At 54.6% G+C, this 25,852-nt stretch overlaps 1 protein-coding gene across 3 annotated transcripts in view; it reads left to right on the forward strand.

The window, feature by feature from the left end:
- LMX1A (LIM homeobox transcription factor 1 alpha) overlaps positions 1-25,690 on the forward strand; it is a 44,296-nt gene extending 18,606 nt beyond the window's left edge. For 2 of the 3 annotated variants that reach the window (XM_062581518.1, XM_062581517.1), the window contains exons 3-8: positions 20,290-20,522; positions 24,175-24,344; positions 24,585-24,662; positions 24,773-24,842; positions 25,045-25,215; positions 25,530-25,690. In XM_062581518.1, coding sequence (XP_062437502.1) covers positions 20,290-20,522; positions 24,175-24,344; positions 24,585-24,662; positions 24,773-24,842; positions 25,045-25,215; positions 25,530-25,690 — 883 coding nt within the window. Of the gene's footprint in view, positions 1-20,289; positions 20,523-24,174; positions 24,345-24,584; positions 24,663-24,772; positions 24,858-25,044; positions 25,216-25,529 lie in introns of all 3 variants that reach the window. The other variant, XM_062581519.1, reaches the window with a different exon arrangement.
- The last annotated feature ends 162 nt before the right edge of the window (positions 25,691-25,852 follow it).

A 25,852-nucleotide genomic window follows, 5' to 3' on the forward strand; every position in this document is an offset into this window, starting at 1 on the left:
TGACTATATAAAACAATTACAAGTGACCTTTTGGATGTCTCGTTAAATGAGAGTTAGAGGATGTTTAAAATATTAATGGACAATTGGCTCTCACCAGGTTTCTTGTTACATGAACGTTTCATTTATAATTTGGCCCAAAGCTGGGATGTACTGAGAGATACTCAGTCTGCAGCTTGTGCAAGGGGGTTAACGTGGTGCTCTCTCCTGCCAGAAAATAATAGAAGCCAGGGACTGTCTAGGGATTGTGTGTGAAGGATTAGGAAGAGGATATGCACTGGTCTGTCTGCAGCTGGCTGAAGTCTAGCTCAGAGTGGTAAGCCTGGAAATCATTGCCTTCTGATGGCTGCGAGGGGCCTGATGGAGAGGGAGCTTGTATCCTAAGACCTGGGGAGCTCTGCAGCCAGGCGATGCTCTTAGTGGGAGGCAGCGAGGGGATCATCTGTGCCGCTGAGATGTTTATCACGGTCAGGAAGGAGGAAGTGCAGTGGTGCGGATGCTTCCGCTTCTGCTTTCCAGGTGCCGTAGTTGTTTGGTGTGAACAGAGGGTGCTGGGCTCCAGGGACCAGGGCTTTCTGCAGGACACTTTGCCAGATCTGCACATTCTGCTGGGAGCCTGCCTTTATCTGCAGCATAACTTTTGTTTTTCTTCAAAGCTCCAGGTCCTTCAGACAGGGGATTCAATGAAATCCTCATATACCTTTTAATAGGGAGAATTTGTAGGCATCTGGCTCTCGGAAAAGCTTGAAGATGCTCAGATTCATGTTGTTCGACCTCCTGATGCTGGCAGTGATGTTTCCTGAAATGTTTACCTCTGACTGCCTGAGGAAGCTGAAATCACAGCTCCCTGGGTTAGCGAGTGCATGAAGATTACCCGGCATCAGTTACCCAGCATTAGGGTGTGTCTTGCAGACACCATGTTGATGGAAGGGGTCTGCAGAGATGGAGCATGACATCTCCCCTCTAAACACAGGGCAGCCTTTGTATGGGCATTTTGATCTAAAAATAAGGAAGTGAAGAAACCTGTGAAGACCCTGTGGCCATAACCTACCAGGCTCTTGCCCTGCCTCCTCAGCCGAGGTCTGACACATTAGGTTCTGGGGGATTGTGGTGGTACCTGACCTCCATAAGGCAAGCTGGGCCATTATGGCCTTCACCCAAGAGAAGCATGTTGCTTCTGTGGCAACTATTAATTGCTTCCTGAATTTAAAAAGCATAAATAAACTACTTGTCTGGGAATGAATTAGGCTGTGCATAAATGCTTTGCCATTAATGCATCGCTGACCCTGACAATGATGTGAGGACCAGAAGAGCTTTCAAAGAATTTACCAGAAACCATTTCAGTGGAGGCCGTGTGTTGTAAATCCGTAAGTAATGACATGGAGGGAATTAGATTAGATAATAGTTTGCAGAAACTGGGCATGATTCCCCTTTGAGGTTCTTGAGATCATTAGAAACATAGCGTGGTGAGGTGAAGCTTTTGTGCATCCTTATCCCAGCAACTCACAAGTGATTTTACAGCCTGGAAAATGAGATTATCAAGGAGGCTGTTAGGGTTTGTTTTACCCACTGCAATAACAAGTGACATCCTGGAGAAAAACAGGGTCTTATTACATCTGAAGGCGCACCGTAAAACCACACCGTCACGGTTCCCTAATGTCTGGGCTCCCTGAGACCAAAGCGATGGCCTTGGCTGCAGAGGTGGTGGGGAGTCACTGGTCCAGAAACTTTGCTTTTGCAGTGTTGCCTGGAGGAGGAGCCCAGGAACGGGCCTGTTTATACTGGGTCAAAGTTGCCAGTGATGTTTCCCATCGCACAAGTACCAGGGAACCTTGCAGAGCTCTTTACGGGCTCTCTCAGACAGTCCCGTACCTATGCTGAGGTTACCCTAGCTTGTACAGCTGCAGCAAAGAAGGTAGCGTCTGACCTCACTTTTACAATCTGCCGTGTGTGTCCTTCTCTCTTCTCGTCCCATCAGTTGCCCTAAAGCTTTTAGCAGATTTTGAGGGTGCCCCAGCACCTTTGTGCTAATTCTTCTGCCTGTGGACAGGGCTGCTGAGCTATTCCGCATGGAGATGCTGGCGTGTGGGGCGGTTTGCAGTCTTTCCCCCTTGGTGACGTCTTTCATTTGCTCACTACCTCTGCCGCTTTGCTGTGACTGCGCTGGGCTCAGGCAGCGCTGCACCCAGGTCCTGCCACTGTCGGGCTCTCTGGCTGCCTCTGCTCCCTGGGAATCCAGCTGTGCACAGAAGCAGGGCAAGGTGGGAGGCCGGCAGCTCTGCGGGACCATCCGTAAGGTTTTCCTGAGAAGCCCGGAGTGAGGACTGTGTCCAAACAGTGTTTGTGAGGGAGAGGAGGCAGTAGATACCGGTGGGATGGGGTTTGGTGGGGTCAAATGCTTAGAGAGCAGCTCTATGGGGCAGAAATGAGGACTTGCAGGCCAGTGGCTTTTGACGACAGATTTGCTTTTATCATCTGGTGCACATGTTGCATCTTCCACAGATGTTTAAGGATGTTGCCTGCCACGGAGAGCTAGGATGCTTGGCAAACAGTGTTAAATTGCTCTCGTTTGAAAGGGCGGGCGTAGGAAAAACCACTTCACCTGAGGCAAAAAAGTATTTCCCAAATCCAATATCTATGCAATGAGACACAGTGCAATGGGAATTGCACATCGTTTAACGGGGCAGTGCTCACAGCGAAAGAAGTCGAGAGCCAGGCTGCCGCGAGCCCTAATAATAGTCTTGCTGCCTGCCTGGGGCAAGGCGCTGGTGCTGAAAAGATCAAATCTAGCGGCTGATATTTGGATGCCCTTGGAGGACGTGGCCGTTAATGGCTGCGTAGCAGATCACGTCTGGCTTGTCCTTCTGTCAAGTGAGAAGGGCTTCCCTGTGCGTGGTGTCTCAGGGCCACCTGGCACCCACCGAGATTGCTGTTGTTTTCAGCAGGATGGCAGCGTTCGATACCAGCAAAGGTGTAAACACAGATTAGTGCTGGGCTGTGCGCTTCTGCAGCTACAGATTTTGCTCTCTCTCCAACAGAAGGAGGGAGTTCAAAGAGGGTCTGGCCTTCTCAGAAAAGGAAATTCAAGGATCCACCCCTGAGCCTTTTATTCTCTTACCCGGAAGGGTCCCACCCCAGCCAAGCAAGTCCTAAATCCAGCTGGGAGCGGAAATCAGGAAGGAAAGGTCCATGCGAGGGCTGTGCTTCATTCATCCCGCTCCACGGCACTGCTCACTCCCCTGGAGCATGTGCAAAGTTACATTTGGTTGGGGTCTGCGTGAGTGCTTTTTACTTATTGTTCTTTAGAAAGGGATAAAAAAAAAAAAAAAACCCAAACCCCGAGGAGGCCTCGGTGAGTCAGTTTGGAGCAGAATGCCTCACAATCCTCAGAGCAGGCGCTTGCATCCAATTTTCTGTCTCTCTTTGTTTAATGGACCTCAGCACACGTTGCAAAGCTGAAATTGCATATGCAAACATCCCGTGGCCAGATTGCACGTTCTTGCCTAACTCGGAGCTGCTGAGTTTCTTTCTGGAGGTTTCACGCAGGTCTTGGCCTCACCTTTTAACCAGTAAGAAACTCTCCCCTTCAGCAAGGCCGACCTCGGGGCGGGTGTGTTTTGTGCTGGTGGGAGTTTTGCTCAGCATTTTAGATGCTTTCTGTCCATGCGTAGGTAGAGTTGGGAAGGCTGCTTTGCATTAAGCTTTGGAAAAGAGTGCCATGCTTTCTCCCTGTCCTGATGTGGTTTGGAGGTGCCTTTCTGCACTGGTGGCAATGGCTCGAATCCATCTCTCCTCAATCACTTGGGGTAGTGTCAGCTTGGAATCACTCAGGAGGTTGGCATGTGCCATCATTAGACTTCAGTGATAACACATCATTGTTGTCTCAGCAGCTGGTCTCCAAAATCAGCCATTCTAATTGCTTCGATTTTGACCCTATCTATGCTCAGATGACTTTTTTCCTGGCCTGTGCTCTCCCTACAAGCTTTTGCAATAGACTCCAGCATGCGTGGGCTTTTGGGCAGGTGGCAGTTTTCTACCGGAGGGTACATAGCCTTGTGTCATGGGGTCAAATGAGCACCGTGTTTCAGCTGTGTGAGAGTCCTTTCCCTTCTCTGGAGCCTAGAGAGGGCTCCCAGGCACAGAAGAGGACTCAGAGGGAGGGGAGATGGTGCAGGAATAGGGCCTCACAGCCGAAGGGCCGTACCCATCGCCTTCAGCAGCTCTGCAGAGGGACTGCACCCCAGGCTTGCCTTGGGGACCACCGTGGAGCGTGCCGGTTCCCTGCCCGTGGGCGGCCATGCTGAGCCATGCCTCAGAAACGAGGAGGCGAGCCTCGGGACAGCAGCCAGGAGCAATCCCGGCTTTGAAACAGCAACTGCAGCCCGGTGCTGAGAACCGGGAAGAAAGAGCTGGACCTTGCGCTCACCACCCGCGGTCCGGAGTGAGCGCCTCGCATCAGTCACTCTGTCAAGCTCTCTTGCTGCTAATCATTTCCACGTGGTGCTTACAGCCCCCAGGAACACGAGCAATGTCTTCGGCATGGGATCTCTCTATGGACAGGGTGATTCCTGAGGTGCTGTTTTCCCATGTAGGGTGGGGACATCCCTTGTCATTGCCTCTAATAACGATCATCATTGAGAAAAGTCTGGGGTGGGATATTGCAGAGTTGCATCAAAGCCTGGAAATCTTTGGTATGCACAGGCAGGGTCCCAAGACTAGGTGTCACAGCCAGTTAGGCTAGGAGGGATTTTCACAGCCTGCTCTCCCCTCCATAAGTGGTCCCAATGCCCGCTTTAATCTGGCCCCATGGGCAAAAGGGCAGCCTGGTTCCTGTGGCTTGTCCAGTCCTCAGGCCATTGATGCAACCTGCTGAGAAATGAGGCCAATTAGTGCCAAGTGTGAGCACATTTCCGAGCCGGAAACACCCAACAGTAGCTGCAGAGGATTTATTTTATGGAGGCTACAAAAAAGGGTTGGACGATGCTAACTTCAGGACTTGACTTGTGGAGGGACCAGGTGGAGGCTTGATGGCACTTTCCCATCAGTGCCAGTGCCACCAGGGGATGACATTTTATTTAGTGTTTTCAGTGGACGTGCTCATGGGGTGGCAGTGATTTGAACAGAAGGTGAAGTCTCTCCTCTGCCTCTCCTGACCTCCCGTCAGGCCACAACAGCTCTCCGCAGCGAGGCAGCGGGCAGGGGAGGGAAGGAGGAGAGGATAACGCCCCGGCTGTGGGCCCTGGCCATTTCTGGATGAGTAGGTCATCTGGGTGTGGGAGGGGAGCCGGTGTCCAAGCCAGGCTGGAGAGGCTGAGGTTTGGGTGTATGTGCAATTTGGGGGAAAGTGAGAAGGGATTTCTTACAAGAGAGGAATGTGAGTTTCCTCCTTCACATATGTCTTCGGTTCTTCCAGTTTGCAACGAAGTCATCAAATTGCCCAAGACCTGGCAGCAGGGACAGCCTGAGAAGCGAATCATTGCAAAGCAGCTCCCCTCCTCCCTTTCTGCCTCCAGATACTTGCGCATCAGGAACCATTTTAATCCCTGTTTGGGTGATAAAACTCCTGCCTTTCCTGATGCAGGTCTGTTTAAGGCTAAGAGCCTCAGAAGTTCATACACATTGCAGCACTAGTTCTACTCGGTGTTGCTGGTGTAAAAGAACTGGCTTTGCCTTGACCTGGTTGCACTGTAAAACCCTCCAAACAGCCTATGGAAGGATCAGGGCACTTGGACATCAGGAATCACTGCAACCATTTGGAGGAGAGCATGTGATATAGCCCATGTGGCTTTCCTCCTCCCTGTATCAGGACGTACTTGAGGCCAGAGTGACAGTAACTCGGTTCCACTTGTTCTAGCTGAATTACTGGAGGCTGAGACAGGAGCCAGTGTCCCTTGAAGATGCCCAGGTAGGAAGCATCATGGCGTGTGCTGGGTCTTGGTGATGTAAAATGCTCCAGATGGATCAGGATCAAGGCCTTTTCCTTGCAGTCCCTCATGGTGCCTTTTTTTTACTGAAAGGACATTTGATAGAACAGAGCTGCAGAAGTCAAGCAAGCCCTTCCAACCTTTTCTGTTCACTCCATACATCTCAGGGGCTGGATAAAGTCCTTTCTACCCTTATAGTTGTGAGGAGCACAAGATGAACTAGTCCATGGGTTAGAATAGCTGCTTACACGGTGTTTCCTGGTTACTTGGGGCTCCTCTATCATTCGACAGCTAAGAGTGGCTGCAGTGAGACCATCCTCTCCCTTGATCAGCATTCTTGTCCTGCCTGGTTTGCAGCCACCATGGTGGGATCCCTTCCTAGTGATGGCTTAGCTGGCACATGTGTGCCAGTCCTTCTTTGATCCTCCTCCCGAGGAAGCCCTCTGGGTTGCTGCAGACCTGTCTCCAGCTTTTTGTGCTGTCTGTGGACGAGACCCATGGCCCGTATTGCCAGGAAGCCCTGAGAGAGCTGGTTACCTCCATGCTCCAAGGAGCGCCGGGTATTGCTCTGGGTAGCGGCATGTGTGCATTTCACTTGTGCGCCCTGCTCGCAGACTGATCTTGCATGAGGCTGCCTTTCTGCTTCTTTTCTCCCATCTTTTTCTTCCTGTTGAGGGATCTACTCCAGATGTTTTTCCTCCAGATGCAGAAGCTGCCTTTTTCCAAGTTGAATTTCCTTTGTTATTTTTTGATCTCTCAAGGGTCCCCTTGAGATCATTCTGCACTGTTCCCATCCTTCTCAGTTCATTATCTCCTGCTAATGTTATTAACATGCTAATCAGCCCTGAACTGCAATCACCAATGAAGATGTTGGATCGGGCTGATCCTAACCCTGTTCCTTCAGGAAGCTCTGCTTCTCCAACTTCTGCAGATCCCTCTCTACCTTTCCCTACCTTCTGGTGATTTGAACTGTTTTCACTTCACAAAGGGATGCTCATCCCTGCTCTGAGTGTAATTCCCCTTTTAGGAAGCACTTGGTAAGATGCAGCCAGCACCTCTGGGGCCAAGTCAACGATGTGAGGCTCTTTGCGCAGCTTTGTGCCAGCAGTTTCCCAGCTAATGTCAAGAGCAGGTCTCATTTCAGAGGCCAGGTGAATACATCAGTCTCCTTGCAAGCCTCCCCTGGGAGAGGAAGGAAAAGGGCTTTGTCACCTTTAGAGAGTACGCCACTGTGGGTGACACTTCCAGCCCATGGGTGGAGAAATGGTGGCTCATGGATGAAACTTGTCTTGGTTCCCTGAAGTCAGTGTAATGCAAAGCTGGGAACACAATATTGTATGTGTCTATCTGTATTGCTGCGATAGCATTGTCCATGAGGGAGAAGCAAGGAGGGAGCATCTGTGGGTGCAGGATTATGGGACTGGATTCACCCCAGGGTCCAGGATGTCCTACTAGCGGTTGGAAAGTAGCTGCTAGGGAAGAGCTACCGGACTGTAGCAAGAAAGCGACAATCACTGTCCCATGCGTACGCTCTACCCACCGACTGCTCAAGTGTTGTGCAAAGGTCTTTCAGGGTGGCAGAGCTATAAATAGGCAGGTAGGTAGGCAAATAGATGGTGAAATGAGACGAGCCCCATGAAAGGACAAACGGTGTGCCAGTCTTGGCTGGGACGCTGAGCTGCCTTCATGCGCCGGCGAGGTGGGGTTTGTTCCAGCCATGCTGGACTCTGCAGGCAAAGTTGCCCCCACAGAGTTTATTTTTGGGCACAAAACCCCTGGCTGCCTCCTGGAGGTGCTGCGAAGAAATGGTTTCTCCCACGGTAACCGGCCAGCCTCTAACTGGCCCGACCTGCGGAGGCTGAAGGCGAGGTGCCACGGTGCTGTTGCATGACTTAGAGCCACATGCTTCAAATATCTCCTCACAGACATGGGCTACGGAGATGAAATGTGGCTCTTGACCGATTGCGAATAAATCAGGGTCAGGAGCTTGAACGCTTGCCAAGAAACCCAAAGGGATAAAATATAGTCTCTCTACAGACTATTAGCAAACAGCACGTGGGCTGAAATCTGCTAGATAAATTTATGCACTGTGAATTGTTCACCCAGCTGTAGTGGAGGGGCGGCTGGACCCATGGAGAACTAATAACCATATGTGTTGGACATGCCTTTGGTGCTGACCTTTAGAGGGTTCAGTAGGCTCGGTGATAGGACTGGGAGGCCAACGGTTGCGCATTGATGTCTTAGAGATGTCACTGGGAGGGAATAGATGCATGTTTGTCGACACGAGGGAGGGGATCCAGGCTATCTCTGTCTATGCCCTCTCGCATCCAGCAGGCAGCCCTGCAAAATTAATTAATAATCCTGAGATTGGTTTTCCAATCACATTGTTTAAAACTAATTGATAATAAATGCCGGCTCTTTTTCTTTGCCCCCTAATTTTGGAGATCTTAGGACTTGCCTGCTCAAGAGTTTCCTTCCCTAAAGCAGGCTAGGAAGCTATTTTTCAAAAGCGGAGGGGGATGCAAAGGTGAGATTCTCCCTCAGTCCGAAGGCTCCGGGGGCAGGGGCTTCAGCACCAGGTACTGGAAGTTTTCTGAGCAAAACGGTGCGAGCTGGCCGCGCTTCCCCAGCCTCCGGGGCTGCCTCCTCTCGCTCGCCCCAAACTCCTGCTCGCCTCAAACAGGAACGCGCGCGCCGCGTTCGGATGACATGTCCTGGCGAGGTAACCGGCTCCAGAGACACCGACTTAATGAGCCTTTGGGTTCGGTTCAACTGCTTTTAACTGCAGAGATGGGCCCGAGCCCAGCACGCGGAGCCAAACGGGCTCGTGCTTTTCCAAACCGTAGATCAGCGTTGAGTGCTTTGCAACGGGTTCCTCCTCTTCCTAAAGAAGAAACTCCTTCCCACTTTGTTTTTGCTTTTAATTGTGAAAATGAGAAGTTCCTGGCTTTAGCGAAACCTGGCAAAGGCCAGCCTCTTCCCCCTCCACGCCCCCTCCTTTTCTTTTTTTTTTTTTTTTTTTTTTTTTTTTTTTTAATTTTTGAGAAAGATGTAGCTTTTTCATCATTAGGGAGATTTTTGGAAAGTTACGGACTGTGAAAGAGGGAAAACTGGAGGGAAAAAGGAGAGGTGAAATGTGAATCTGGATGGTATCTCTTCTGTGGCAGAAAAGATGAAAATGAGATTTTTTTTTATTCCCCCAGTTTCAAGACTCTGGAGCTACTCAACACGTTTGGTGAAATCATTTTCCTTTTAAAGTTGTTTGAAGTACGGCAAAGCGAAGCACCAAAGTATTTTAATGATGACTGTTTCTGTCTACCGAGGCACCTTTCTCTTTTTCCGTGTCTCGGTGGTGGTTTCGGCAAAGTCTCCAAAGGAAACGCTAAACGTCGCTCCTTACGACGTTGCCATCATTAGGTTCCAGAGTCAACAATAGGCACAAGATCATTTATTCTTGTTTCAGGCTAATTATCTCAGGTGCAAAGGGATACCCTAATGTTAATTTAATACCCTTCGAAGGTTTTATTCTGTAGCTGGAAGGATTAGCACCCCTTAGGGGTGTGGATCACCCCCAAGCCCTCCGTGTCCCTCCAGCCCGTTCGGCTGGCGTCAGGGCTGAGCCCAGGGCTCTCGGCACGTGGAGGGAGGGTCGCGGAGCGCTGCTCCCCGGGGGGCTCGCCGGGGCTCCCGGATCCCAGCTTGCTCGTGCCGCGGCGGGCGATCAACCGTCTTCCGCGCTGGCTTCGCAGCTAATTGGTACAATCAATATTTGTTTTGCAAATGCAATTGGAGGGAAAGAGGGACCGAGAGAGCCAGAAATTCAATTGACCTGTAAAAACAGATACTGCGTAAAGGGAATCCTTTCCCTGCCAAGCAAATATTTAGAAAAGAGAAGCAATAAAATGAATAAGCAACAAAGTAATATCCTGCCTTGCCGGCCGGCCGCCAGAGGCTGCTGGGAAGGGCTGTTGCCCCCGATGCTGCGATAACCCCATGGAAACTGGAGATGGGAACCTGTTTCCAAGAGAAAGCTCTGTTTGCTTTTATACCCTAATCCATCGAAAGCGCATCCTGGCACCGCGGGAGCCGGCTCGGGTGCTCGGGCAAGCTGGGCATCGGCCCCGCGCCTCCGTAACCCCGAGCCGGGGCTGCTGCGCCCGGCCTCGGGGGCTGCGGCACGGGGCGATGGCGAGGTGGCTGGGAGCTGCCAGCGCTCAGAAATGTTTGCGGTTCTGGTGTGGAAAGCGACACGGTTGAAAAAAAAAAAAAAAAAAAGAAAAAAAACAGAGAAAGGTTTGTTGCGGATTGAAAAGCTGCAGAAAAACGTTTCGGCCGGGGAACGGCGGAGCTTGCACGGGCTGCCGACGAGCTGCCGAAACCCTCAATCCGAGTGGGAAAACCCCAGATCTGGCAGAAACGGCTCCTCGTTCGGAGCGCGCTAGCGAACGCCCGGGCCCTCCCGCGCTCTCCGCCGGCGAGAAACCCCCCTGCGCGCGCGGCGCTGCCTTACCGCGGGGCTGTGCTGCGATTGCAAAACGTGACCAAAGAATTTTGTTTTCCTGAAAAACCCCAACCCGAGAGTGCATGCAGAAGAGGGCTGCAACATGAGATCAGCGGGGGGGGGGGTAGATGGCTTACATTTAATGTCTTTTTAGATGAATATTTCCATTCATTCCAGAGCATATTCCTCTGGCATTTCCAGGACGCTTGATTCGCTGAGCAGCTAACAAACTTCATAGAAACACATGTTATAGTGCTCTCTAGTGCACGGATCTGTGAATGAGGGATGCCTCTTTGGAGATGTCTCGGCGTGCAGCGCAGCCCCGCTCGGCGAAACCGCGGCAGCCGGTTTGCATTGCAGAGACGATCCTGCAAGAAGCCCCGGCAACCCGTGCGGATTGCGTTTCTGCAAAACGCGGCGCCGGTGGCGTTTTTCACCCTGCGAGGGTGAGCCGGGGCCCGCGAAAGCAGTAGATAAGGCAAGGAAGAAATAAGCTACCCAGGAGGCTGATAACTCCGCGCCACGAGGCTCTAGTTTATTCCTGTGACCCCGATAGCGGGACCTCTGTTTGCCGAGCTGGTCCGAAACAGCTGGCCTCTGCGTCGGACTTAGTTTACTCTGTTTGAATTTTATACAACCGAGCGATTTTTATAGCTGCCGAGGCGTCGGGAAACGGCGCGGCGGCGTGACAGGATATTGGCCGTCGCCTAACGAGAATTTTGCTGCGTTAACACATCTGCAGTTGGGGCCGTCCGAGCGCGCCGTGAATTTCAAATGCCTGGGAAGCGGCGGTGCGGCGAGCGCGATCCTGCAGCCCCATATGTAGCTGCTTGGACAGTCCGTGGGGAGACGTGTTTTCTGTTTATTAAAGGAAAACACAGTCCTCGGTTGTAACCTAGGAGACACGAGAGTAGTTGGGAGCTGGGTCTCTGATGGCTTCGGGGCCATTGAGATGTAGGTCGATTCCTGAACTGCCCCTGTTGATGCAGGGGGTCCGAGGTGGGTGGATGATTCGGCTGGACTGGATGACCCTGTCTCACTCTCCATTGGCTTCTGGGGGCCCTGACGGTGCAGGCACCTAAAGGTGGGTGAGATGCCTCCAACCAAATGTGATGGGCTCCTCGAGGTCTTGAAAACCAAACCCTTGTTTAGCTAGACTTTCCTGAAAAGGAAGCCCTCCTGTGCAAGCTAGTTTAGGGTTATGGCATCATGGAAAAGCTGAGGCTGCGGGGGGCTTTGGGAGGTTTCCGATCCTACCTCTCCTTGAAGCAGGGCTGTCTTCAGCATTGGGTCAGGTTGCTCAGGGCTGTGCCCAGTTGAGCACTGGCTGCCTCAGAGAACGGAAGTTTCACAACTTCTCTGGCTGGTCTGAATGATCTTTCTTTCATTTTTAATCCTCCCTTTGAAATTCCAAATAGAAAAGGAAAGCTTTTATTTTTATTTTTAAGACTTTCATTTTCTGTCGCGGGAGGCTTACAATGGATTCAGAGCCAAACGCACTGAAATGCAAGATGATGTACTGCAAGCTGGAACAGAATGAGAAGAGTTCCCTCCCCCACGACCATACAGCATATCCAAAAAGTGGGGGTGTGTGGCTGGGAGGGCGTGAAATCCCCAAGGGGGCAGGAAAACCAACCCCAGGTTTTATTTAGCCAAAATTCCAATTTGTTTTGGAAAGCCGCAAAATTGGTTTCAAGGTTATCACGCTCTTAACTACAAAATGAATGACCTGAATTATACCCCCTCTCTGCTGGTTGTCCCTGCCCTCCTTACAAAGCTGGCCAAAATTGGGTGGTGGTGGCGATGGCACATCCTCTCGCTCATGGTGACTTTACTTTTCCATCGTTTGCCTCCCCATTAATCTCAGTACAAACAAAGGCTCTGAAGAGACAAGCTGAAAAGCTCCTGGGGGTACGTTTAAATCAGTCCTTTCTAATAATGTCTGTCGACCTCTCCGTGGAAGCACTGCTCCCCTAGGAAAGGACACGGAGACGCGGCAGTGTGCTGAAATATGGTGGGGTGTAATTAATTCTGACCTCTGGCTCCCGCTCACTCATTCTCAATATTAAATTTGACTAGTGATATTGTGGTTTTTCAATTACCCATGTTTTCTTGGGGGCACAGGGGGAGGGGGTTGCTGCTAGAAAATCAGCTTCGTGGAAGATTCATCCTCAGTGAGGCAGAGCTGCCGTTACATGGGCTCGTACGGGTGCAAGCGATGGGATAAGTCCTCCGTTCGTGTCACTTGGCATGGTGTTGGGGGTCGTACGTGGTATTGTGCCTCTCTCCCTGCTCCTTGTATTTGCCCTGCTTGCCAAACCAACAGGCCATGGAGCTACCTTGGTGCTGCGGTGGAGCCAGCTCCCTGTAGATGCTACGGGCTGTTGTGGAGGGTTGGTCTCCAAAAACAAGCAGTCTTTGGGAAAACGTGAAGGTCTCGGGATAACCCAGCATTTTGGGCATGTTTTTCTTGCTTGGGGCAGGTATTCCTTTTCCGGCCACTGCTCTCGGCTAGGACGGGCTTACCTTCCCCCCTTGCCATACTCCTGAGACTCTGGTGTTCCTCCTGAGACCCCTCCTGATGTCAGCAGTAGATTTTTATCAGATTCCCCCCAGGGCCCAGAACTCATCAGCTCCTACAGGACCGTGTGGGTGAAATTCTTATTGGTATATCTTTACTCAGAAATGGAGCAAATTAAAGCAGCCTTAGAAGCCATGGGCTTATTTGACCTTTTATTTTGGTATGACGAAGAATTGAAAGCTGCTGGCACTTGTTGGCAGTCTCAGGGGCTTCTACGTGTAACAACAGGAGCGTTACCCCCCCCCCCCCCGCCCCAGCCTTGAAGCCGTCCTTTCTGCTGTGCCACATCCCCCATCTGCCACCGCTTTGCCAGCCCACCTCTCCTCACTACTGTCCTCTCCTACGGCACCGAGGAAGCGACCCTGGAGCTGTGCGGGCGCCAGGCAGGATGAGGGCTGGCACTTGTTCGGAGTGCACCGAGACCCGAAGGGCTCCCATGTGTGGAGCAGCCCAGGCCCACCACCATCTTCGGAGGTCTCCAAAGTCCCCGAAGCAAGGCTCTCCCCCTCCTCCGAGCTCTGGCCATCCCCAGCAGGGGCTCTGGCTTTGAAAGTGGGTCTTGCCTGATTTGCAACCGTGGCTGTGGCTCGCGGATGGCAGCCGGGCACGGCAAACCAAGACACTGAACACAACATTGTGGCAGAGACACGAGGTTTGGACCCTTCAGAAAGAGCTGGTTTAGTGAAGAAAGGTGGATGGGGAGCGGGGAGGGTTCTCAGGCTTAACCTCATCTGTTTGCTTTCCCTGGCCCGTATGAGAACGTAGCTGTGGGCTAAGAATTCAGGTGTGGATCTGTGATGGGCCAGGACTTGGCTTTCAGGGCCCTCCATCCCCAGCCCGACTGTAGCAGCTCAGCTGCACCCTGGGGAGAGCTTCCACTCCAGGACGCAGAGAGGCAAGCTCCCATTAACACCCCGGGTAAAATAACACAAATAACACCGTTTAACCCCGGTTGCTATGTCCCCTCGAAGCACTGGAAGACGCATCCAGCCAGCAGGAATGAGGAGGACTGGAGCTGGGGGGAGGCAGGGGAAGGGAAATTAAAAAGAGAAAAAAAAAAAGGGAGGAAAACGCCACTTGCTGCAAAGCGAGCGAATTCCCCAATAAACCCGAATCTGCTGAGAATACATTTTACAAACATGCAGCTAAGTTGGCCGCTTTTGTTTGGGCGTTTGTTAAGCATTAACTAAAGAATGCCATGGTCCAGTCTGCTCGGTGTGAAATCTAATTCTTCCCCTTTCTGGAGCCATGGCATGGAGTGTTCAATTTTTTTCTCTCTGTAGGACTGCAGCCTTCTGGTACTCCAGCCAAAAAACACTCATATTTTAGCAAGCTTAGCCTCAGCCCCGTTGCCAGGCAGTAAAGCGAACACTTGTCCGCCTCGGGGGGAGGGAGGCATGGAGACGGAGCGGGGTCAGGCGAACAGCCCGCCGAAGACGTCCCGCCTTCGTGCCACCGGAGCGCTTTCCAGGCCGTTGGGAGCGCGCGGGCGGAAGAGCCGCGGGCCGGCGCGGGAGAGGGCTGCTGGTTTGCTGCGTCGGTTTGGGAGCTCGGGAATCGCGGGGCGCTTCCTTCTCCTCTCCAAAGACGTGTTGCGCTCTCGGTGGTGCCGCGGCCCGAGCGGCACCTGCGGCAGCGCAGCCCCCGTGCAGACCTCGCCGCAGCCCCATCCGGACCGCCCCCTCCCCTGAGCAAGGCAGAAGGCGCGTATGTCGTTCCCCACCGAGCCCTGCCAGGGGCCGCGTCCGTGGTTGATAGAGACTGGCAGTTTTCCACCGCTGCCCCGTCGCGGACCCGTTCCTCCCGTCCCCCCGTTACGGACGGGTGACAGCGAGTGAGAAGATGACCCGGTGCCAAGACAACTCAATCCAGCTTGCGCGCGCCCCGCGGCGCGGCGCGGCGCGGCGCGGCGCGGCTCCCCGCGCGGCGCCCGCGCTCTCGCCCGGCGAGCTCCCCGCTCGCGCCGTGCCTCCGCGCGGCGCAGCGGCCCCGCGCCCGTCCGCGGTTTCTCCGGCGCTCTTCCCCGAGGGCGGCCCCGTGCGGGAAGGCTCCCCGGGGCCGCTGTTTGTATGCGGCGCACGCAGGCGGCAGCCGGGAAGCGCCCGTCAATCACGGCCCCTTTCACGCTGCCGGCTCAGAAATGAAAGGCGCCTTCGCGGAGCCTCGCCAGCCGCCGCGCCGAGCCCCCGCCAGCGCTGCCGCGGCCGGCCTCGCCGCCCCGACCGAACGGCCGGCACCCGAGGGCCTTTGCGTTCGGCTCCGACCCGGGACGCCAGTGTTTTCTTTCTTTATTTGCAAACTTTCCGTCTCAGCTTGTTGGTGGTGGGGCCGTCATCCAGGAGCGCCGGGATGGGGCTGGTTGCCCCTGGCGGATGGGGCTGTTGATGTCCCTGGTACGGTCTCACTGCCTGGGGCAGCCCTGGGCAGAGCCATTCCTTTTTCTCATCTGTGCAGCGTGCCATATACAAATGTTGCCTCCAAGTCCTGTTTGCAACTTCAGAGGGGCAAAAAAGAGGCAGAGGGGTGACAAAATACATCTGCTCCGTAGGCTGCTGCTTGCAGCAGGAGGGAGTTGGGTATAGTGGGGCAGAGCTGAAGTTCCTAGAGATGGAGAAGAACATCTCTGGATTCTGGTTGGGCATCTTGTTCAGGCACAACACTAAATTAATTGCCTGATTAGAGACTAGAAGAGAATTTTCCTCCAGCCCCCTCCCAGGTAGGCCACAGGTGCTTTGTGGGGCTATCCATGTGTGGGGTTATACATGTAGAGCTATCCCTGCATGGGGTTATCCCTGTGTGGGGTTATCCATATGGGAGTTATCCATGCATGGGATTATCCGTGCACACTCTCCCCACCAGTTCCCGGTGGCTGCGGGGACCTGGGCCACCAGCCACTTTCTTCTGTCTCTCACCCTATCTGCCTGCAATAGGTTGCAATTTGAGGGGGCTTTGGCCTTTTAATATCAAAGGTGTGGGTTTATCATGGGATCTTGAGGTGTGCTTTATAGCTTCATGCTGTGGGGGAAGTTTTTTGGATCTTTTGCTGCCTAGGGCTGGGACAGTCTTGCTTTTGGAGCTGAAAAACACCCTGTCCTTTCTACACCCCATGGATAGGTCCTAGGTACATGAACCACAGTGGCATGGAAGCCAGTGGGCAAAGCTCTTGACAGATCATTCATTTCTGAGGAACAAAAAAGATTTTCCTTCAGAGACCATCAGTGAAAAGCCCCCCCACTGCCAAGGCTCCCCTCGGGTGCAGGCGGGGGGACACAGCTCATGCTCCTGGCCGAGGCCGGCCTCTCCGGAGGCTGCTCATGGCTCTGCTGCGGGCCCACTTACCGTAGCCGGAGCTGCTGCGGGCTCAGCAGTTTGGAAATTAAACCAGTTATTCCAGGCCAAAGCATGGCCTTAAGAGTCAAATATTAGGCAATCATTTACCTAGATCTAACACCTTCGTCTTTTCCAACATGCTAAATACTTTGGGCTTAGGAAAATCCATAGTTCAGTTGATGCTGATGTGTATAATTAGCACAAGCTTATTGCTTTCTAATCAATGCACTGAAAGCAGGTATTTTGGGCACATTCATCCATGAAGATTAGGCGGCACTAACTTAATAGCTTATGAGTATTTTATTACTGAGGCCGCTTAGAAATCCCAACAGGTAGAGTTTAAACCTCATTTAAACAGGATGAGAGGGTGTTGCCAGATGAATACAAATTACCTCCGCTTTGACATAAGAGAGACATAATTAAATATGAATTGACTACAGAAGTATACAGTATTAACACCAGCCTGCATTTCTCCGAGCTAGCACTGCAATAACTGACCCTTCGGAAGGGGTCCTCTCAAGGGAACATGCCCACCTCTCCTCCCAGGGGATTCGTAGTGACATTCAGGGTATATATATCTAAGAGACAGACGATTGGGTGTAAACCTGGGAAATGAAGGTTGAACATGCAAAAGGAAAAGTTACTAACAGTGTTGCTTGGAATTTCAGACTCTCGAGCCTCTACTTTTTATCTGATGGGTTTTTAACCTGCAGTGCTGAGAAGTTGGGGGTACCAGAAGGAGCTGGCACAGAGCCCTGCTGGGCGCTGCCACGTGGCCTGGGCACCAGCACCAATGCTTCATCCTCACTTCAGAGAACGGGGCTGGAGGGAAAAGTGGCAGACACATCCCTGGCAGATGGTTTTTCTTGCAGCCCCCCAGTTCAAGCAGAGCCTGTTAGCAGGGGGTTGACGTCCTCTGCTCCAAAGCATCCCCATCGGATGGGGGGGAGCAAACGCCGTGGAGAGCCCCGCTGATTCCCGGTGAGCTCATCAAACTGCGGGTGGATGGACTCCTCTCCCAGCTTGGATGCAGGGAAAAACCCGCCTCGCTGGGCCCCGGCACGGAGGGAGGTGTCAGGAAGGAGGCGAGCTGATTTATGCTGGCGTCCGTCAGAGCGTGGCGGGGAGGGAGTGCTGCCGTGAGGATGCTTTCCAGGTGGCTGCTGCTCGCGGACCGGAGCACACGTATCCCCCCGCTTGGCCGTGGCAGATGAGCTCACTGGTGCGTTGGGGGATTTGCCGGACGTGTCCAGGGTTCGGACGGCGGGTGGGAAGAGCGCTGCAGCGTGCATCTGTGAGTGCAGAGCCCGTCTCCGTGGAGAGGTGCTCGCCGCAGCCGTTACGGCAGAGCCTGGGAATGAGCCAGGCTGTACCCACCAGGTGACTGTGCCGGTCGCTGTGCCACGTAGATGTGCACGGGGATGTGGCCGGCCGGCCACCCCACTGCAGCGGGGCTGGAGGGCCTTTCCCAGAGCCGTTCAGCACTGAAATCCCACTGTGCAGCTGGGGTTAAACCCAGCGGCCCAGTCGAGCCCGTGTGGTTCCTGGGCTCTGCCCCAGGAGAAGCAGAGCAGCACAACGCCTGGAGATGAAGCCACCAGGATGGAGCTACGCTGAAGCAGGAGGACATGGTGGAGGCCTCATCCTTGTCCCTTAACACTCTAACCCCAATGCATGGAGAAAACAGCTGGCAGGTGCCAGCTGTGGCACCCGGGCAGCTGTGCACACATCTGTCTGGCAGCTGCCGGGCACTGCAGCCCGCTCCCGGCCCCGGGGGCTGGGGGTGGGGAAACACGAGGAGGCGATGCCCTGCGGCCAACTCCCGGAGCAGCTCCTCTCCCAGGTGCGGGTCGAGGCTCCCGCCGCGGTCTCGGCGCCTCTTGGAGGCAGCACGACGCGCGGCTCTGCCGGTGCCCGCTGCCTCGGCACGGCGGGGAGCGCCGCGAGAGGAAGCGGTTAATCGGCTCCTAATGAGCTGGGCGCAGATGCTACCAGCTGCTGCGGGTTCTCACGGGCCGGCTGCCTGCGCGCCCCGGCCCGCCCGGCCCCCTCCGGCAGTTTGCACAGCTGACCACGTTATTTATCCGGCTGTTGGGCAACTAAAATGAGGCGAAATGAAGCCTGCGCCTGGCTGGGATTTCAGGGGAGTGCGGGCAGGGTAGGAGCTGGCTGCGCGGGGGCTGCAGCAAGGCTCGTGCCCCTTCGCTGCAGGGGAGCTTTTGCAAAGCCCACTGCACGCTCAGAACTGCAAATCTGGCAGGTCCACGCTCTGTGCCTCAGTTTCCCCATCCGGAGAGCCCTGCCTGGCTCTCAGCACAGTTGTGGCAATGCACACATTAAAAACCAAAGCACTCAGAAAAGCAGGTTCAGGAGGCAGCAGTGTCAGGTGAGGCATACAGCCACCCCAACCAGGCCAGTTTGGAGCCAGATAGTCTGCTCAGGGTCATAAACACAAGACATTTTCCATTTTTCTGATTGTTTTGCTGCAAGGGTTTTGCATACATCTGCTCTTCTCCTTATTGGAATGGGGCTGACTCAGCACTTCTCATTTCCTGCGTGGGGTGTTTTTTTTTTCTTTTTTCTTTTTAGTAAGAGCAAAAAATGTTTTAAATCGGTCAGCTCTGAGGCTCTGGGGAGGCAAGTTTGCCATCATTTTGCGGGAAACCTCCGGGATGGGAAAGATGTTCAAAGGAAATGGGGCATTTATAACTGCTTAAACTCTTTAAGCAGAGCTTCGATGTCTTTTTTTTTTAATTTTAATAAAAATATGAACTCAACAACAAACTCCAGGCAGGCCCTCCAGTCTCTTTGCTGGCAGAGGCTATGTGCGTTGCATCAGGGCCGTGGTGGTGGGAGCACCCCACGGAGGATGGTGAGGCTGTGGGAGGCCTGGATGTGCCCCTCTCCCTGCCCGGTCCCTGGGCATCTCCAGGGAGGGCAATAGGAGATGCCTTGAGATAACCTCTGCAGGATGTGCTGCTGACTTACAGCTTCTCTTTCGAGGCCAAAACCATCCAGGCAGGGGAATAATAAGGTTCGGTTCCCACAGATACTTAGAACAAGGCTGGGTAAACAGGGAGTTCTTCCTTATGAGGCTCAAGCCAAAACACGGATACTTGGGGGTGACAAAGAGGTTCTGCTTTAGTAGCATGAAAAATCCATATTGGGGGAAAGATCTCATTTACTTAAAACATCCAGCACAGGCTTTAGCTCTAGACCTTCAAAGTCCTCGGGCCAGCAATGGTTTTACTGTGGTGCTCCCTGCAGGAGGCAAGGCATACATTGCTATTACTCACTCTGTTAACCATCTCCCTGGGCTTGGACATGATGGGGCCCATATCCGAATCCCAGATCTGCCAGCAAGAGCAGGGAGCAGGGTTATCTCCTCATCTCCCCAAAGAGTGGCCATCACCCTGAGCCCCGAGCTGGGTTTTGTAGGTGCTTGGTGGTTGTCATGGATGAGTTTGTGAAAGCTGTTGCAGCCTTCAGCATCTCCTTATGTCTGGCAAATAGACTGTGAGCTGGCCTGTGAGGCAGGTGGATGGGCAGAACTAACAAAACTCGTGTGGGCATGGTGTGCCCATGTCCTATGGTGATGGTACGTGGTGTGTTAGGTTTGACACCTGTCTGGTTTTGCCCAGAGCATCCAGACATTGGGGCCTACTTTGATGGTGAATGTTGTGATAGGTCAACCCGCAACGCCAAAGTTGGCCCAAAGACAACATCCCCCCGAACTGGCATAAGGCAAGCTTGCACCCAGTCACTGCGGGGTGGCTAACACCATCGTGATAGGTCCTGTGACCTAGCCAAAGCCCTGATGGCTGCTGGGGGGACCAGGGGAGATCCTGTGCTGCACCCACCCTATGTGGGCATGATGTTCCCTCCCTGCTGTGGGCACCCCGGGGCTCCCTTCTCACCGCCGGGCATCCCACCGGAGCCTTCTCTTTGCTCCCCAGGCTCTTCGCAGTGAAGTGCGCCGGGTGCCTGGAGGCCATCGCGCCCAGCGAGCTGGTGATGCGGGCCCAGAAGAGCGTCTACCACCTGGGCTGCTTCTGCTGCTGCGTCTGCGAGCGGCGCCTGCAAAAGGGTGACGAGTTTGTGCTGAAGGAAGGGCAGCTCCTCTGTAAGGGCGACTACGAGAAGGAGCGGGAACTGCTGAGCTTGGTGAGCCCGGCTCTGTCGGATTCTGGTAAGGGGCCGCCCGCGCCAGCACTGCCTCGGCCCCAGGCCCCCGAGCACCCGGCGCCAAGTCCCCCGAGCAGCAGTGAAAAGCTTGACAAGCCCCACTGAGTTTTCCAGCCAAAGCTGTTCCCAGCCGGAGTGCCTCCTGGCCGGGGTTTTGCACGCGGTGGCAGGGGCACGAGCAGGGCACCTGGGCAGTGATGCTGGAGGAGACCCGAGGGTGCTCTGGGGACCATCCTCTTTGCATTGGACGTGTGCTCCTGCTCATGCCGCTCTGTCTCTGCTCCTGGTCTGTCCCCTTTCCAAGGGTGCCCGGTCACCCCGGGGAGCTGCGGCTGGAGGTGGACGTAGGGGAAGGGGCTTCCTGCGGCACAGCAGTGCCTGGCGTCCTGCTCCATCCTGGGTGCTAATACTGGGGAAACTTTCTGGCTATTAATGAGGTCAGGTTGCCCAGAGCATCGGATCGGTGTTTAAATACATCTCCACAGTCAATGAAAATAATATTTGAATGTTTCCCAGGAAGATAAATTTAGTAAGAAAATGCAGCAATGGAGGCTGGGGGGTAAAAAATGAACTGTTAGCAGATATCTTTGCGCTAACGATGTCCCGAAAGACCCTTGCTCCTAGCGAGGCTACGTGGCCACATGCCATTTGCCGGGGTCACGCCGTCGTGCGCAGGTTTCCAAACAGCCCTCCGCTCCTCTTAAAAACCATCATCAGAGGAAAATCCGCTTTGTGGAGGGCACGTTTACCTTTGAAATGCCGTGCTCTGAAAGGGGCGGCCGGCACGCTCATGGGAGCCTGCTTTTTTCCCACTAGCACAAAGTGCTTAGCGGGGGAAAAAGGAGCATCGCCAGCTCCTCTTAGGAGGGGGGAGCGGATGCAGGGAGCGGGGCAGGTCCCGCTCAGCGCCCCGGCTCGCCGGCGCCGCTCGGGACGGTGAGGGCTTTGGCACGGGCGCTGCGAGAGCGGCCCGAAGGCTACGTCGCTTCTCAAAGATCGCGATCTTGCGGAGCGAGAGCCCGCCGGTGCGGCGGGGCCGTCTGCGGGTGGCTCTGCCTTGGGAGAGACCGTTTGCTGTAAGAGAAAAAAAGAATGAAACCCCTCTCCCAAAGTAATGGTGATAAAAGCAAAAATAACCGATGAGGAAATAGGAGGAGGTCACTGAAGAAAGCCAGTGAGTGACTGTCCAATGCTGGAGTAAATGAAGAGGCAGGAAAATGCGGAGATTCATTGCACTGCCCCTGGCTCTTGGATTAGGCCTGGGAAAGTCCGTTTGGAAAACATCCATCTCTGCTTAATTGACTGATGAACTATTTTTTTTCCTTATGGGATATGCAGTCTCTTCTAGTTAAAATAGGAACCAGCAAGGAAACATCACGCAAGAAAACAGGCGAAGCAGCCTCCTGTCCCCGTAGCCCTCTGGGCTTGTTCCTAGTGGGGGAAAAGGGCACTTTGGGAAAGGTTGGGGAGCTCTTCCTCCCCAGTGGCTCCGCGTCCTGCGGTTCAGCGTTCCCGGCTGAAATGAGAACTAAGCAGCAAAAAATCTCCAGGGGAAGCACTCATATTGCAGGGGAGGCTCCGGCCAGCTCCCGCGGGATCGGGAGGACTGGTGCCGGGAGCCAGTGCAAAAACCCGTGGCCGCTCAGAAATGCATCCCGGAGCCCAGCACCGGCCGGGGGGTGCGGGTAGACGGTGGGAGCTCCCCGCTTTGAAGCCCCCCGTCCTCCCTGCCCCGGCCCCCGCGCGCCAAAGGCCACTTTTATGAGAAAGCGCAGATAAAAAGCGAGCCATATGTTGCCCGTAATCTCCCAAACCCTCGCTTCAATTACTGCCTCCCCTGAGCCTCCGCAGCGGAGCCTGAGTAAACAAGCCCCTCTGAAAGAGGAGCCCGGTTTCCAATTAAAAGCGTCCTAGCGTCTCTCCTCTCCCTAAATCCTCCCAGGCGAAGAATGGCCCTTCCTCGGCGGCGGGTAGCGGGGCGCTCGCCGCGGCCGCCGAGCCGGCGGGTCGCGCCGAGGGCACGCCGCACAATATCCCCGGCCCCCGGCGCTTCCCCGGCTGACGTCAGGGCCGGCCCGAGACGGTCATTAATTTCTCCCGCGTTCGGGGAGAGGCTTGAAAGGGAGAGTTAATTAAAAGTAATTCCCCCCGCCAAATCCGGCTCCGCTGCTCCTTCTTTTCTCCTTCGGCACTTGGAGGGATTTGGGGAGCAGGTGTTGGGGAGGGAGGGCTTGGAGGGGAAGGGGGGGTCGTTCAGAGCTGGGTTTCCCCCCTCCTGGAGCACTCTTTTGGGAGTGTTATTTGCTTGATACAGTTTGCGAGCCGCCAGCACCCCCTGGTCCCTGCTGGGGCTGGTGGCCGGAGAGGTGTTGGGGTGACCACAGCTCGTTACAGCGCAAAGGGGTTTACACCTACATGTCTCCATCAATCGACACCTTCCCTGGTGGTTGTGAAACATCTGGAACCACCTCTACCCCCTTGCACCCCTCTACCCCGCCTTGAATCAAAATCAAGCCCTTTCGAGTTTGGGGAAAGCAGGCAGCTAGATGGAGCAGGGAAATGGTGTTTGTACGGAGAAAAGGGCAGCGGGTTAGCTCCCCCCGGAGCGATCCCGGCAGCGCGGAGGAACGCGGGAACCAGTGTCGGCGAGCCCCCTCCCTCTGCCGGCAGCGTTGCCTCCCTTCCCACGGGAAACCTTGGGGAGAGGGCAGCGGGAGCCGGAGCAGCCCGGGCTCTGCCTCCCGGGCGAGCCCCAAAGCGGGGCTCCGGCCGAGCACTGCCAGCAACCTCGCCCCGCTGTCAGGGCGCTTGCCGAACGAATCGTGGAGGACCTTCCTGGAAGAGGCTCTAAGTGATTTGCGGCTTTCGGGAGGGAAGGGCCTGTGCTGTCAAACCTCCGTGACACCCCTTTCTGCTGGGTTATCGATACGGTGGGGAGGTTGCAAATAAAAAGGGCTGGTAAGAGGCAGAGTAGTGCAATCTACTTTCCCATAGCAGCTCCTGCCCAAAGCCCCACGACACTGAGAGCAGAGAGGGATTAGACACCAGTCCCTGGGAACGTGAATTAGCGGCGAGAGGTGCTTCAGCAAGTGCCAGAGGAGTGAAACTTGAAGTGGTCTGGGCTTTTGTCAGGGGAGGTTTTAAGACAGGCCGTGGGTGGGGAGAAATATAAGCAAAGACACCCCTCAGATTTAAGTGTGCTTTAAGTGGAGTTGGTCTCTGTGGCAGGGAAAATAAAGACCGAGGAGGTCCTGTACTGTGGTTGTCCTCACCGTCTTGGGGCTAGCCCAGCCCCAGCACAGTTTTGTCCTGTGCCACCTCTGATGGGGTTGGGAGGACACTAACAACCGCTCGGACACCAGTTTTGCTGCGCAGACAGCCTTGGAGCTGGAGGATGGTCCTTGGCATCGTTGATTCCCTAGCATGGATGTTACCTGCCCGTCTCTGTCCAGATGTGTCCCCAGCTGTGGCCTGGAAGGAAATCCCTGTAGGCCAGACCCACTTTTGGGGCAGTCACAGTGAGAATGAGGTGTCTCGAGTTTCACACTGCAGCTGCTCAAATCTTAGCATTTAAATTCCCCTAGATTATTTTGAACAAGCTGGAAGAGGGACTGTGCTGCCTGTTGTTTGTAAAGGACCTGCTTTTTCTTTCTCAGGCAAAAGTGATGATGAAGACAGTGTCTGCAAAATGGGCCAGGCCTCAGGGAAGGGCACCGAGGATGGCAAGGACCACAAGCGGCCCAAGAGGCCCCGCACGATCCTGACCACTCAGCAGCGGAGGGCCTTCAAAGCATCATTTGAGGTCTCCTCCAAGCCATGTAGGAAGGTACGGAGAAAAGGGCTGGGCACCTGCCCTGGGAAGCTCACAGTCCTACCTGCCTCCAGCCCTGGTGGCAGCACCGGTGCTCAGCGAGCTCCCAGCTCCAGGTGCAGCTGCTGGCTGGTGCTGTCTTGTGACATGGCAAGAGCTTGTCCTAGCTGCTCTGCCCTCTCCAAAAGCTGCTCTGGGAAGCTGAGCAGACCCGCTGAACCGACTGAGACGCTGCTGTTGTGTCCTCTCTCCAAGGTGCGGGAGACGTTGGCGGCCGAGACAGGGCTGAGCGTCCGTGTGGTGCAGGTCTGGTTCCAGAATCAGCGAGCAAAGGTGGGTGGCACGGTGGTGACAACCTCAGTGGTGGTGCTGGGGCTCCCTCCCTCCTTGCTCTGCTGGGGGATGATTTCACCCTCCTGCCTATACCCCTTCTTCTCACCCAGATGAAGAAACTGGCCAGGAGGCAGCAGCAGCAGCAGCAGGATCAGCAAAACACGCAGCGTCTGAGCTCAGGTACCCTGAAACCTCACACCCAGCCCTCCTTGCACCGCCATGAGCCCTCCTCCTCATGCTCAGGGTGGCCCTGTGGCCCTGCCAGGACCGTCCCCTCCAGGCTTCCCAAGCACCTCGCGCCTCTGGCCCTGCAGGGGAGGGCTGAGGCTCCTCGAAAAGCAACAACCACAGATCAACCCGACGGTTTGCTCTTGTCTTCCAGCCCAGGCCAATGGAGGTGGCAATGCCGGGCTCGAGGGGATCATGAACCCATACACCTCACTCCCACCGCCACAGCAGCTCCTGGGCATGGAGCAGAGTGTCTACAGCTCTGACCCTTTCCGGCAAGGGCTCACCCCGCCGCAGATGCCCGGGGACCACATGCACCCCTATGGTAAGGCTCTGAGAGGTGCTTTTGCCATGCCTCAGTTTCCCTCTGCAGTCATGTAAGGATGATGTTTCCCATCATGGGTCAAAGAGATGTTGGTGGGTTTCCTCCCCTTGTGTGGCCATGCCATGGGGAGCTTCTGGGAGCAGGGCTTGGCCAGCAGAGCAGCACTGTGGACCCGGGGAGCTCTTCTCACTGCAGGCTGTCACTTGTGGGCCACAGCATGATATGGTATTTTTGGGAGCCTGAACCATAAGGAAGGGGAGGTAGAGCTATGCCAGTGTGCAGCCCTTGAGCTTGCTTCTCTTCTGCACCTGCAGGTGCTGAGCCCCTCTTTCATGACTTGGACAGCGATGATACCTCACTTAGCAACCTGGGCGACTGCTTCCTGGCGACGGCGGACGCGGGACCCCTCCAGTCGCGGGTGGGGAATCCCATCGACCACCTTTACTCCATGCAGAGCTCCTATTTCACATCCTGAGCATCGCCTCCCCCCGCGGGGCAGGCAGGGACACGCGTGTCCACCACGTCACCCGACGAGCGGCTGCCGGGGCTGTGGGCGAGAAGGGTTTGGGAGGGAGGGGGACTCGACACTGCTGGGATGCTGTCAAACAATATTTTGTAGCTTGGTATTCCCAAGGAC

This window comes from Rhea pennata, chromosome 8, assembly GCF_028389875.1.
Source record: "Rhea pennata isolate bPtePen1 chromosome 8, bPtePen1.pri, whole genome shotgun sequence".
In the NCBI taxonomy this organism is placed as follows: Eukaryota; Metazoa; Chordata; class Aves; order Rheiformes; family Rheidae; genus Rhea; species Rhea pennata.